General features: G+C 40.4%; 1 protein-coding gene across 5 annotated transcripts in view; it reads right to left on the bottom strand.

The window, feature by feature from the left end:
- Positions 1–15,794, bottom strand: part of LOC118430412 (rap1 GTPase-activating protein 1-like) — a 124,219-nt gene that overhangs the window by 14,569 nt on the left and 93,856 nt on the right. For all 5 annotated transcript variants that reach the window (XM_035841266.1, XM_035841269.1, XM_035841270.1 and 2 more), the window contains one exon: positions 1,236–1,320. In XM_035841266.1, the coding sequence (XP_035697159.1) occupies positions 1,236–1,320 (85 nt within the window). The remainder of the gene's footprint in view (positions 1–1,235; positions 1,321–15,794) is intronic.

Genomic DNA, 15,794 nt, shown 5'->3' with positions numbered 1-15,794 from the left:
TTACGGAGACCATCTGACCGATTAGACTTCAGCAGAAATAGAACAATATAACGTATATGAAATCTGAAGACTTTCACAAAGAGCACTATGATAACACATGTGATGTTATCATAAGTGCACTTCACAGTCCACCCATACCCATGTACATAACATTATTTAATCTCTTCATCCTCCATATAGATAAGTATCATATTACAATGCTGCATGCCCAAGAAAACTTACAGTATCCTTTACACTACAGAACTTTTAATGGTGCCCATGTTCTTCTAACAATTTCTCAGGTAACGGTAGGAGTACAGCATGAAGTACAGTACATATATGACATCACATATAAGCAGAAGTTATAAAGTCACTTGAAGTTGTGTGAGAAATGGTACTTGTGGCCAGTCAAGTGGATGCTAAGCTATAACAGAATGTTTGCAGGAGTCAGAGCATCACGTGGAACTCCCACACTGTCAAGTGCAGCAATCTTCGGTCTGGTGAAGTGTGGCCAAATTGGTACTCCGCATCCCGGCGACCTCGGTCCATTACAGTTATGTACTTTCCCACGCAACATTGGAACCACGCCACCCAGACAGGCTAGCTACATTGTAGGCATGTTAACTACATATTCCCCAGGAACATTCATAATTTATATGGGAGGCACCCCAACTACATTAGGGCAGGCCAATCAAAATGATTTCTATAGTGGACTCTTCAATTGAAATCAGTGAAATGTCTGGATATTGAAATTGCAAAATTTAAACCAGAGCAAAAAAGCATAATAGTCCAGTAAATTCTATAACTATCTAGTTATTAAGAGTAGGAAATGAGGATTAGTTACTTTTCCTTAAATAGCCATACTCATCCGTTATAAATCTAAAGAAAAGCACTTAATCCTACTTGGCTTAACCCTTTGTGGCAGACAACTTTTTACTAATCAAAAATTGAAGAGAAACTGGAAAATAGTCCATTCTCCATATAAAAGCTGGAAATCTGCACAATCAGATTTAATGTAAGTTTGATATTGACTTGGACCTCACAGATAGAAAAGGGAGTGTGTAATTGTGAGTTACCTTACTATTTTCCATCTCCAGATTTATCATTCATTTGACATTCACCACGACACAGCATCTCCAACATTTATTTTAGACAACTATTTGACAATGTTCTACTGCATTTGCAACAAACAAATACCTGGCGTGCAAACATGTTTTCATCTAGGTCAGAATGAATGTACAGATAATGTCACTAACCGTAGCGTCCAATGACATGGGTCCGCTCCTGTCCCCGTGGTCGACATGGTCGGCACAGTACAACCCGTCCTCCATGCTGCGCTTTCTGCAGAAACAACACACAGGAATGCTTAACAGAGGGCAACATCAGTGCAGTTCCTTGGTTCCAGGGTTAGACAAGTTTTCAAAAATTCACTTGTCCTATCGGGCAAGTACATTAGAAATTTACTTGCCCGAACCAAATTTTCACTTGCCCGAAATTTAAATTACATTTTTCTATGTGTTTTCACTTTCATAAATTCTCACTTTTGTTAAGAGACCACGTCTAGCGAAATAATAGACGTTAAATGAGGACAGCAACAACAACAAAATCGATGTCTCTACTGGCTTAAAAATGACATGGTCAATATAGGCAGCCATTCAGCCCCATGTGCTGTCACACTCAGTGGTAATTTGAGCGGGTCACATCTGGAAATTCTTACTTGCCCGTTGGGCAAGTGGGGAAGCACTTCTGCTTGCCCGAACAACACTTTTACTTGCCCAGTACAATTGGGCTAATGGAGCTGTTTATCCCTGGGTTCTCACAATTACTCTCTAAAATCTCAAGATTCAAAACTTAACACCATTAATATCTAGCAGCAGAGGCCAGGTAATTGCACTATGGATTACCGCACACTTCTGTTAATTGCACGGAATCTCAAAATCCCAAACCGGAGCGATCCAGATGGATAAATTCACATTTTTGCACCACCTGCACGAAACGCGCCGGCAAATGGGGTATGCAATTGAACAGCTTCTGCTGTATCAGCCGAGTATTACAGGTAGATGAATGTGTGGACACATGCAAATTTATGCAAAATGTAGTAGAGTTGCCGTGAAGTATGAAGTCTTCTAGCATAATTCAAACACTGAAACTCAAGGCACATGTTGAACTGAAATATATTCAGTTTGTGCCATGGAAAACATTAATTTTGTCAAATTAATTAATGAATTAATACTCAAGCGTAGTAACAGAAAAAGTAGTGCCGTGACTGTATTACAAAGGCATCCATCAGCATGCTTCTGACATACTAAAAATAAATTGAGGAGGTTAACACATGGGGTAATAATAAAACTACATAAAGCCTCCATACCAGCATACAATCATAGTTTAACCCAATTCTATCAAACACAATCTCCCCATTCTCCTTTCATGATAATATTCCCCCTTTATGTTTCCAACATTACAATCATAACTATGATATTAGACTTTTCTTGATTAAGGATCCAATCATGGTGGCTGATATGAAACATCGTTAAATCCTGAAAGATTCAATTGCTTCGTCGCACAAAACCAATTTTTCGGCGAGCCCGACGATATTGCATCCTCCAGGGAGCCATGCATTCATGTGTGCTGATTACAGTCAATGCTGTTACAGGAGAGAAACCGAATTATATCAGACCAGTCAAGTACCGTGTCTGCAAAGTTTATGATATCACAGCCACCAAGGGTGTAGTCTCACGTCTTGATATCTATTAACAGAACAGTGATGTCATTGTCTAGCAGAAAAGAAGTGGAGCCTTCAGTAGTGGCAGAGAATACAGATGGAAGGGCTGCTATTGTACTAATGTCTTATGATATTATGTTATCAGGGAAAAAAATTGCAAGAGGGAGCAGCGCAATTGAGTGGTACCACCAAATGGGGGAGATAGGACGCTCTCTATGAGGGTGTGGAGTTTTTAAAAATTCTAAGTTAAAATGGAGCACTCTATGGCTTCCTAGGGGCCACAAGTACTACCAGACAGGTCACAGTTGAAGACTGTGATCCCAAGAATCAATCAGAATTTTATGCTTGCCAGAGGATCTGCTTCCCAGGGTAAGGGCATGAGGTTGCAGTGATCCTGTACCCTTGTTAACAAAAAAATCCCTGATGTTATTCTATTGGGGGGAAGGGGGGGGGGGTTTAAGGAGTGAGCAATACTTCAGCCAGGTTAAGTCCAGTGTAAAGAGGTTAAGCCATGTGATGAACAACACAGTTCAACAACCAAGGGGTCTTTCTGGAACCGACAGTTTTCGACCTGCTATCGTTGAGGAGCCCACTTGTACCTAGCCTTCAGTAAAGCCCTTTGAGCTGGTATCCGGAACTGATCGGACAAGGACATACACGGCACACCTGGTCTCCCACACACTGTCCTTGGTCATCCTTGGCCGAAATAATGGACAAACCACATTAAAATCTATTCACATCATCCAAGACAAGGAGTGGGATAATATGAAACTGCCTGGGGCATGTGTTATAATGCACAGGATGTGTTGGATTAAGCTCTTGGCATAGCTGATATATATAGCACAGTAAATGTCAGAAAAGATTCCCATTGTTAACACATCAGCCATCTTGTACAACAGGAAGAAAAGTCACTGAGTAGAGAAATTGCTGCCCAGTCTGCCCTAGGCATAAGAGAATCTACAATCATGTATTTTCAGGTTAAGTTACATAAGAGGCTGACCAAACCAAACAATTTCCCAGATTCTGAGACTGTCTTTATTTACGTCATTATTTATAATTTTGCCGTTAATAGACGACTGTTAATGGATTACATATGGTAACATTTTCTGCTTGGTGATTTTTTAATACCACTATGCACTATATCGTATATGCGGCATCAAAGGCCTCCAGCTACTGGAAAATGATACATTTTGCATGCGACCTGCAAAACCTGGTTACTGTGACATTCTCTGGCTAAATCTGCCTGAAGAACTTGTACCCTGCAGGCTATCTATGACATGTTTGAACAAAAAACATGTCTAAACCAAGCAAAGTTCACGCTTACTCAGGAGAAACGTTTTCAAACGTCTTCCAACTTCTAACCAACCAGAGCCGGGTACGTTGCTAGGTACGTAATGCCTGAGTAAGCCAATGCAATGTCTACACCAAGATTAAAACTTAGCACGTAAACCAAAGCTAAAAGGTCTGGAAAGCCGTGAAAGTCGTAGAAAAAGGTCACCAGTTCCGTGTTTGTCTCCCTGTCTCTGTGGTAGAGCTGGTGGAATCTCTACTAATGGATTCTGCCAGGTCGTTGCAACCTGAGAAATGTCTCAAGATCAAAATGACCTGTGAGGGGGCTAACTAGTTTCACTTTGATCTCCACTTGTCTTTGATCATTTCTTTTGAGTACATGAAAACATGGCATTAAGTAAAAATGTGGAAAAATGCACCTGGTGTTAGCCACAGTCTACCGAGAAACAGAATTTAAACCAAGCACACAAGCTTTAATGCAATGACATTGGGAATGCTCTTTTTTTTTATATTATGAAAAATATAAAGTTCATGTTAAAATGACATGAAATACATAAATTCCATCCCTATGTTATATGCTAACATAGAACATAGCCTGCCCATAATTTCAGAAAGTGAAAAATCTCTGTTCACTCACTATCTTTTTACCAATGATTTCACCTTAGTGTGCAAGCCTAGGGTTAGATATGCTCACTTTGTTTGTGTTGAAAGCAAGGCCAAATCAACAAAAGGTTACCATGGCCAGGCTGCCCTGTCCTTATCTCCCTTACATAAGCTGAAAGATTTCCACATGGCTCTACCATCTACCAAACAAAAACTGACCCTACGCATATGACATTGTGATAGCGTCACAAGGTAGCAGGTTTGGGTCTTAAGGAATCATATCCAACGTACGTCTTATATAACGATAATGTCTTGTATAAAGGGTACTTCCTATCCTTGACATGTTTTTTTGATGTCCTCAAACACAATTGAGGAGGAGAAAACAAATTGCAAATTAGACCAGATATTCCTCATATCTTGAAAGTTCATCTGTGCTGGTAAAAGTCATTCTGGATAACGTTATCTGTAATGTCCAACACTAGAGATTGTACTTTTCAACTAATTGACTCCAGTCTGTCATTCCTTGACAAAGACTTGAGTCGATCAGTCAAAAATTTTGTCCAATGTTCTTGTGCTGGAAACTACAATTCAACTTTATCCAGAATGACCAACTATTCCTCACTGTGATGCTCAAAGAGTCAGTTCCAGTAAAAAAAAATTTTATACACAGCGGAGTCCAACTCAGGATAAAAAATACATTTTGTACTGATAAAAGCTAAGTTCTTACAAATCTGGCATTCCATTCTCTATTTCATGTACCAGGGAAAAATTCCCAAGCCCTAAGTTAGTGGTGCTGTCCCAGGTGCTGAAACGGTTACTGTGATAACAATGCTAGTTTTTCCATTGTTTGCATTGGTAACATATCTATGCATAACACATCTAGTTCATCCACAAACTTCTCTGATGCTTGCATTGTGCAAAATCATAAAATTTACAACCTTAGACTTAACAAGTGAGAGTAATTCCAGAATGAAAATTTTATGATGCCCACAGCAGCTGTGGTAACCTGTGGGAAGAGAGGTTTCTCCCATCATGAAACAAGGCCACTTCTTCAATTTTAACAAGAATAAGTTGGTGTAGTCATCACATCATAAGTTTCATTTCAATTTGCTGTGGGTGACCATATCAAGTATAAGACATCAAATTTGCAGTCAAGCTTTACTTGTCTATCAATTTGCTTGTAGATCAGCACTTACCTTGAAGTCAAAATTATTTCTTCTCCTTCTGACTTACAATAAGCACTTGTAAGGATACTCAAGATTGTGCAGGTTTCATAACCTATGCCATATACAAAACAGTCTGGTAGAAGGTACAACAACAGGCCACATGACCAAGGAATAGCAACTTGTCAGGGACAGTCATCAACCGAGGTGGAGTAGCCCCAGTTAAAAGTCACCAGGACCGACAAACAACCTAGCATAGCATCCGTAGTCCGGTGGTTAGCAGCCCTACTTCTGGAACTAGAAGCCACAAGTAATGATTCCGGCTGTGTTGCTCTCCTAACAAGTACGCTACTGAATAGAGTTGCAGTCCTTAGGCCAGGACGTTAAGCTGTGGTCCACTGTTTATGGTGCTAGTTGAAAAGTGCTAAGTAAATTTTCTACGGAAGCTGCAGGGTTGAGACAAGACTGGCCAGGAGGAAAAAATGCTGCCACAAAGAGGAATAAATAGGACTACCTCAACCTTGCGGTTCCTCTCTTGCAGCGTCTTCTTCCCATTGACAGCGAACGCACACAGCAAAGCCGTGTATGTGACATGTCGTTCTGATTAAGAACGTCTACGGTGAGGTCAGAATGACGGAGCTTGGTCAGTCTCGTCACCGTTACGTCTCTGCTGACTGAACCCGAAGGAAGTATAAGCATAACTTTTATAGCTTACCTGTTTACACCATATATGGCAAGCACTTAGTGTCCTGTGCTTCCAAAAAGTACCTGGAGATTATCTTGAGCAAAGCGGCATTTCACTCCACGTCGACAGAGCCATTGAAATCCTGGAGGCTTTTAAGTGCCTTTGCCCGTGTCAGTCAATCTGGTAAATACTAGGAAATGTCAGACACTCAGAGGCTTCACGTGTTTGGGACGTGGAGGCACTAATGCGGTGTTGACGCCACGGCGATAGGTCACGTTGCCCCCACATGGCTCCATATGCCTTTGTAAAGATGCAATTTTGAAAACCAAGCCATGCCTCCATGACGCACCGGTTTCTTAAATGCAGCAGTGACGTTGCCACTGTACGTGAATGGTGCAATCACTTACATAAGTGCGACGGCAAAGTTGCTACCTACAAATCAAGATACATAATGGATTTATAGAAGTACCATGTACGTACGTACGTTTTTCAGGAGAGCTTCACTTAAGTCATACTAATGGGTCACATTGACAGGACATGCCGACCTGTACGAGCCATAATTTGTGCACTCTCACGTGGAACCGACAAGTGCGAGGCTAAAGTAGGAACGATGGTTCTTCACCGCTGCAGTTAAGAGTTTCCACTAATGTCGAAGGACATGGTAAGTGGCCGATTCGTCTCAACTTTTCACGATTGCCGTATGTTGACATATGTTTGGTGGAAGCGGGAAACTTTCTCAAGAAAGGTACGGTCCACTGCACTTTGATTAGGTTCTTGAATTCTTGGAAACAGGAGTTACTTTTATACAGGTCATCATGTAAGATGAACTCACTGTAGGCTCAATAATGTTTGATGTTGTTCTGGAAAGAGTACCGGTGGTGTCACACAAGCAGCAGACTGGTTTTCCCTACCAAAGATAGACAAAAAAACCTTTCAACCAGAAAGCGATATGCTAAGGGCTCAGTTACACTTACTGTATGATATGATTGTGACAGTAAATCAATGGCATTCTTCGGGCAGTCGTTGAAGTGTAATGTACAAAATTTAGGTGTCTTTTGACAAAATCTTGGCAAAATCCTGTATGTTTCTATACAAAATGTTTTAACTTGTCATTCAAATGCAACATTGAATACTGTAATAGCATTAAATCTTTTAAACAACTATGTAAAAGCACAATTATTGTGTATTCACTGTGGAGAGGTTACTGTGAAAGCCATTGAAATAAAATCACTGGGAGCATTCCAAGATTTACAGTTGTACATACAACAAGACTTAGTCCCAGCGTTAAGGACTTCTGCTTGAAACACTATCCAGATTACTGCCTTCAACCGGTTCCCAAGTGCAGGCATCACATTCAAGCTCAACTCAAGAGTCAACAGTTTTCCATTAGCTCCAACCAAGTAGGCTTTACACACTCTCTCCCGTCCTGTCTCCACTTAACTCCTGAGATCTACTTTTGAAGCTTACTAGTACCTCCCTCTGCCAACAAAGTACCAAAGGAGATGTTTACGAAAAGTGTGGAAATGTCAGCCTGACAGGGCACCCTGACATTCTCTGGCTGTTACGCGACGGTCATGGCCTTGACAAAATGCAGGATGTGCGCTAAGGCTACTTGGATACGTAAATGTCAGCATAACAGTAGAATATTCAGTCAAACAATAGTCAGAATATGAAGTATATAGTAGAGTGGACTCATCCCTCAGCTAACTGACATCTATAGTCAGAATATGAATTTCAAAATGTTAAGGTACGGACATGCAACCTAAGGTTGAATCTTAAATTAAGTGATGTGATCTGAAAGGGACCGAAAAGTACCAATAATCCATCATGATTTTTGGCTATGTGGCGTGTAGACAGCCATTGATATCCAGAATTGTGAGGAAAAGGTCCTAGCCTTTATGTAATCAAAGTACATGTAATACTGTAACATGCATATAATACTCAGGTCTTTCTATAAAACTAAGTCTAGAACTTGATGGCAGCAAAGGGATTGTATATGTAGTACTGTACATTTAAGTCCGTAGATCCTTCTTGGAAAAGAACAAGGATGTACCATCCTAAAACTAAAACTACCTTAAGTCAGCTATAGCTATGGAAAGAACAACAAGGAGTTATGGCCGTAGGGCAAGTCGTGCTATGTGATATAACCAGCTTGCAGTCCCCAGGTGCAAAGCTGGTGTGTTATGTTAAAGGAGGTTATCCTTTAACCAAGTAAGAGATTCAAAGAAAGGAGACGGGTGATATAAACTAGACCATCAACTGATTGATTGAATTTAGATGCTAAACATGAACATATTCTGCTAATGGGAATGTGTAATTCAAAAGAGAAATGTGCTTATGATTTGACAACCTGACAGCATAAATTCTATCTCCAACTTTTGGATGGAGAGCTTAGAATAGTTACATAAATAATACATAACTTCATAAAACTCTTACAGGAAAAAAACATATTGCTGAATATTCAGGTGCCACTGATCGTGACATCACCACATTGCTGAAAACTCTCGAGGCACTTTGCTATGCCTCATGTTCAATCTTTCCCCAACATATGATTAGGCACTCAGCATGTTTTTCACCATTAAAGCCTCTCATCCTCACTTCTATTCAACACTTGACATGACGGCAAGTGACTTTATATGATGTACATGTGCAACATGTGCAAGTCTGTTGCCACTCTTGACCTTATATGTAGGCCGTTTGCACGGGGCTTCTCTTTATTTTTGTAGCGTGACATCCCCACCTGAAAGCATGGACAACTCTCTTTACATAAGGAGTTGTCCAGTGGCCCTTTATTCTACTTCTACTTAACACATAATCCAGATTGAGGCTCAAATACCAGCCTACCTATCACATTCTGACCATTCACAAGCAGATAGATGTGAATGCTTGCTAATAGGAAGAACAAGTCCTTCAAAGTCCTATTTTTGAGGCTATATATATAACTGAAGCATACAAAAAACACTTACCAGTAGAACCACAACGGTTACTGCAGTTCTTGGTTATGAGTATGGGTGAGAACTGACCAAACCTGATCACTTTTCAGTGCAGCTACAGATTGATAAATGTATGTCTGAAGCACACAAAGAACACTACAATTGTACTCTTGGTTATACACTTAAGAAACAGTGATACACTTATGGGTACCAATATGGCAGAAACCAGCCTAAACCTCAGTTTCTAATGCAGTACTTCACCTAGTAAATTGACCTGTCTTGCAATATTGCATTTACTCACTCTATAAATACAGATACAGAGCTGAATCAGATGTGTTTAGTACAGTGATTCACAGGAGTATAACATGATTATATATCTCCTCTTCAAGTTGCTCTAAAAATGAAGGTCATTGTCCAAATGACATCTTAACCTAGCTCTATTTCATGACTTAGCCTTTCAACTTAAAACTAAAGAAGATTAAGAAGATTAGGTGAACAACATCTCAGCAAGTAGCCCCCAAATCCAGTTTCTACGTACTGTACAACATTCAAGACACACAGACTGCTCCTGTACATTAAGTCTATAAGGCAGAGGTTGCCTTGATCTTGCAAGGATCAAACAAAGAGCATCCTGTATCCTCTCTGAAAGGTAAAGCCTGGTGCAGGGGTGACATTTGACAGCACCTGGAAGAGCTCAGCCTTCTCAGAAGCCTTGATTCAGGAGGGGTCAGGATCTTAGGGTGAAGACGAGGAATGAAGATTTAATGATGTACCCCGGTAGTAGGTGAGGAAGTTAAGGTAAGTAATTCAGGGATGTGCAATTTGCAATCAGTTATTGATAAGTCCAAGTAGAATGCAAGAATCAGTATGCAGAATATCAACAGGTAGGTTGAACCGTGCTTCAAACAGGTGCTGAGCCAACCACCAACTGATGCTGTGAGCAGAAAATATTCTCCATTGCCCACAAAAAAACATGCCGCGCACATTGTGTATGGCCGTGTGACAAAGAAAAAAAAATGACCCAGTTTGGGCCATCAGCACCTTCTCTTTTCATGTGACAGATTTCCCATCATGGTAAACATGTGCGAGTGCGCATGCACGGCGACAACTCTAGATCTGCATCAGAGGACAATTACCAAAGAGAAGGGACATGAGCTCCATTCTCATCAACTCCAATTAGACCAGCCTAACGAGGCCTTTCTGCCAGCAGCTGCACCACAGGGCCACTAATGAGGGATGCGCCCTACATGATGTCTTGTCACATGTTCATCCCTTGTGCAGTACAGAAAGGTGACTCATTTGATATTGAAAGATATTTCATGTAATCCTTTTGGGATCCATCTACATTGTGCACGTTTTCCTATTATCACTTAGGATACTTGTTTGCTTGCAAAAATAAAAACAGCATAAAACTCTTTCCCCATTGTGTTTCTTTGTTGCTACCTTTTCATTCTAATTTTATCCCTGTTTCTTTTCGTTTCATTATTTTTTCTGGATTTATGGTGCATCATTTGACTATCTATGCTGAGCAGGAAGTATGCTGTGTACTGAATAGATGTACCACTCATTCACTATCCGGCTTATTGTCCGTTGTTCCCCGTCAGACCTTGGTTAGACATGCTTTAGGGTTTAAGATATAGATCTGTGATACATACGGACACTTCCAAAGGAGGCAGAGGATGACCCGAAACAAGAATCGACTGCTAATACATAATATGGCTGCTGATCGGGCATGCCTTCAGCTTAGAATTTTGTTCTATCCCAGTCATTGTTTGGGAGCCCCTCATGCATGTTGTTGATTTTCCTGGGAGCACAATCATGTTGTTCATTTTCCTGGTTAAATATGTCCTTTGAAGCTTATCAAAGTACATTTTCAATAGTTTCATGCCATTTGGGGATGGATGGGATTTTATGTTCTCGGTTTTCGCATTGAAACTTTACCGCAAACTTTAAACCACCGCAAACATTTTTCCATGGCAGTAAGAGACTTCAGTGCATGGTGCTACCGCAAACTTAAAACCACAGTCTTTTTGCCAATGTCGCGAAATTAAGTCCCCGCGAACTTAAATGAATTTACAGTATGTGCAGCTGACACAGCACAGAAGCCGCAGGATAACGATGACACTAAAAAAAGCCACTGAATGATCCGTGACGGCTCTGAGCAAGCCAACCAATGATCGTGACATTGAGTCGTGACAAGGCCGACTTGCTGTACATGACATGTATACATTTCCTTTGTTGCTGTTTTCGAAGCAGGCGCTTAATATACAGTCCATGAAAGTATTCTGTATGCACAGTGAGCATTCAATAACTCTGTGCTAATCCATCCCATTACATGCTGAAAGCATTTTGAATTGGCCCTGTTGGGCTTCATACAACATATCCTCTGTTTTAATCAAGGCCTAAAGAATGACCGAAGGGACTTGATGTGCAATCAATGTGTAATGGACCTCAGTAATTCCATGCTCATTACATCAAGTAAAATATTCTGTAACATCATATAACCAGTTTACAAGACTGTTGTGACAAAATTCAATAGACTACACTCAAGCTTTTGTGAGGAAGTAAAATGGCTCATCAATATCTAAATTGTGACTAAAATCGGTTCAGATAACTATAGTTACTATGATTTTATATACAGTATCATCATACATTATCTACATGTCACTTAACGACCAAGTATTCTCAAGATTTGGTATTTTATCTGTTTCATCTGTGCTTTTCTTTCTGTCACCGTTGTGTTAAGAATCTTGATCATCCAACACTTTGTAATTGGTGCATTAGGGAACTCATCAACCACCTCATTTCAGCAGCTTCGCTCTGTTTCAATAAAAATCAGGCTAATGAGTTTTCCGAAGTAGAGCTAATGAGAAGCAGCTCTAGTCATTAAAGCCATGAAGAAGGCGCTAAGCCAAAGGTATAACGCTAGTTCACCATAATCCAAGGGGTAACCTATATCCATTGCTGTCAAAACATGGTATTTAGGGACATATATCATGTGGACAAATGGTGGTTTCAAAGTGCAACATGTTTAAAATCATCACAATGTGAAACCAACGTCTGTTTTGCCCGTAAATACCATTCATTTAAGACCAACGTATATGGGTTACCCCGCGGACATATGTGAACTAGCGTTACCGAAATGTTGGCATGTAACAGTTAGTTGGTTATGTATAGAAAAATTCATACATGACTATTACCACTGATGCATAAGCGTAATTTGAGTAAACTAATTTTTTTTTCCACACTTCAACCAAACAGCTGGTGCAGGTAGACTGTTGGGCAGATTGAGAAAATGTAGGGCAGGTTAATTAGAATATTAGATACAGTTCTGGCCTGTCATCTTTCCTGTTCTCTACAGTGGAGAGGGGCCAGCTGCTGTCTTGAAGAACCATCTGGAGCTGTTGTCTATGACTATAGATGAAGTTGGAGAAAACTTGACTTAATGGACCGTTCCCGTAGAACACCATATTGAACAAGTAGAACCCCCTGTTCTATTCCAAATAGGGCATTTTTCTTTTGCTAACCCAATTGTCAGTCACTATTATCAACTTAACTGTGGTAGCAGTTCTGTCCTACTCATGCTGTTTTTGACAGACGTTTTAAATAAAACGGGGGGGGGGGGTGTTCGGCTTTTCCAGCTGTGCCAAACATAGATTGGATGTCTGTGAGGATGACATTAGGAAATCAGATTCTACACAGCAAAACAATCACATCCGACAAGCAGACAAAATTTTCTTCAACTTTACGCAGTCGAAGAGCGGAAATGTACTGTCATAATCAGTGAGGATGTTGCCGAGGGTGACGTCAAAAGGATGTGGCTAATACGGGAGGTGGGCTGTACTTCCCGGAAGGAACGACATTCCACGGAAAAAATTACAAAGGACTTCTGATATAGTTGACGTCAAAGGACTAGTTATAGGTACTGTACATCTATATTAGAGAAATGAATCGCACTATACAAAAAAATCCATCTGCAGATGTACAAAATGCATGTCAAAATGTCAAAAGAACAAATAGAAGTTGAGTGGAGCATACATGTAAGTCAGAGAAAACATTACACTTCATTGATTTTTTAGCCCAACTTGCAAAAGCCATATTGACTCATCTCCCACCACTATCACCATCAGTATCAGCCAGATCCATAACTACATGTATTGAACAAAACAATGCTACAAGGAGGTGTCCACACCAGCATCAAGACAAACTAGCTAAAAGTCTTAGGATGGCATATCACATATTTAGTTAAGATAACGGCTTGTCAACTCAGATGCTGCTACCCCAGGAGTTGGTGCATGTAATTGCTTGCAATGATAGGATCTCTATGGGTAAATAAAATTACTGTACAATGCTGAGGTTTCAGAGTAAATGCATTTTACACTCCCCCTTTGAATTGACGTAACAGTTATAAGAGAAATGATTTAACAGTTGACCCTGTATATCCTTGGGAGAAGTGTATCTTCTATCATGATGGCTAGCCAATTGCTTTTTTTCCCTTCAACTGACATGAGACAGTCTACTCTGTGACGTAACATGGGGCTTGAAATGTCCCAGAGCTTGCAGTGTTAAAAATGCGAATGCTTATCTTGATTATAGGCTTATATATTAAAGACCATGTTTCATCCCTAAAACTGGATTATAATTACTTCAGGACAGTGGCAACAGCTTCAGTGACGAACTTCTCTTTGTAGCTTGCACAGGTGTGTTTGCTTCAAGGCTACACAAAATCTCGCTGTCTTTTACTTCCAAATCCGCAGAACGACTTTATCCGGGCATACAATAAAGTTTCGGGAAGCCATGGTGGTATTTGCTAGCCTGGGTACTATCGTATAATTTTTACCCTTACCCTTGCTGCCTAAGAGGGCAGCTAGTGTAAGGAGCCCGCTAGAATTAGAAATAGGATGACACCGGGGTGTTTGTGTCTGTGGTATCGTCATGTTGTGACTGAGGCAGAGATAGATCGATAGATAGTCTGAGTGGTGCACAAACAGTTCAAGCAAACAAACCAGCTGGCTAACAAGGCTACGTCAGTCGTATTCAGTGGATCAGCCACTCAAATGGAGAGAAAATTGCACGCTAATGTCTTTATCTCAATGTCTTGATGTTGTTGCTCAATGTTGAAAGTTGGAGCCAACAAATTAGATGACGGAGAAGACAAAACACTTACCATGTAAAGCAGTAAAAACTAAGACAAGTGTAAAAATGTGGACACGAACTCTGCTAAAGACAAATGTATGGACGTTTGGGAACAAGCCTTATGACCCAAAGCTGAGAGTATTTGTCCTATACACACATAAAAGTGTCACTCCCCTAATGCCTGTATATCACCATGGAGTGTTTGTTCCTGCTCCAGGGCAAATAAAACAGTTAACATGAAAAGGATGGCATCCTGACTGGACCTGAGAAACAGTCCATGCGATGACACACACGACGACGCAAGCTGAGTAACTGGGCAAACATTACTGTGCTATGCCGTAAAGTCTGTAATACACCTCTTCAAGTAGGATGTAGTTTATTACCACAAAAAAAACACAACAACAACAGCCAATTAAGATTCCTACGTGTAGTTTGTTTCTTATATACGTCTTTGGCAGAGATTTTTTATCTTGCTGCAAATGTAGAAGACTTCCAAATATGGTAAGCCTGCTAGCCTTTGCAGAACGTGCATACGTCAATATGACAATTCAATGAAAGTGCACTCCAATTGATGGATTCACTGCTCTTTCAGACTCTTCAGGCTATCTTTTGAGAACAAAGACTGTCCAGAATTTGTCTGGTGGATGACAGTTTGAAAGGTGACACAAAGAATAAGAAGGTGGAAGCTGTCCTGTTTGATATGGCTGGTGCCACACACGTCTGTACCATGTCTAACATACAGAAAACCCAATGAAGAAAACCAATGTATCCGTTTTAAAATGGACAAAAATGGGTGTTTAGGAAACAGAAGATATCAAAACATTCAACCAAATAGGTTTGTCAAAATTTTCATAAAAATACGACATTGTGAAAATTGATTTTTCACCAGTTTTATTGCTTTTTCAGAGCTTAAGATATTCAATTTTGCAGGATTATCGTGGCAAAATGCAATTACTGATCCCAATCCAATGCAATAAGGTGGAAAGCTGGGAAGATCCATGCGCATTTCCTTCAAGTATGCTGCATGCAGTTAAGCCATGCCAATATGAAATGTTAGCTTGGCTGTAATTTGCGCACAGATTGCACAGCATGGCGTTTTCATCCTGATGCAGCCCCATGTGCAGAAAGCGGGAACACAAATTGAGCTTTGGCAGGCATAAAGGCTTTTCTGACTAGCTAGAGATACATTTCCGGCAGTTTCAAGACTCATAAAAAGTCCGCACTTTGTATCCCATTTCATAAGCTATGGTCTATCAGCTTTGAAGGACAAAAATAATTCTTTC

The sequence above is a fragment of the Branchiostoma floridae genome, chromosome 14, assembly GCF_000003815.2.
Source record: "Branchiostoma floridae strain S238N-H82 chromosome 14, Bfl_VNyyK, whole genome shotgun sequence".
Classification (NCBI taxonomy): Eukaryota; Metazoa; Chordata; class Leptocardii; order Amphioxiformes; family Branchiostomatidae; genus Branchiostoma; species Branchiostoma floridae.
Note: the sequence above shows the minus strand (reverse complement) of the source record. Positions and strands in the feature narration are given on the sequence as shown.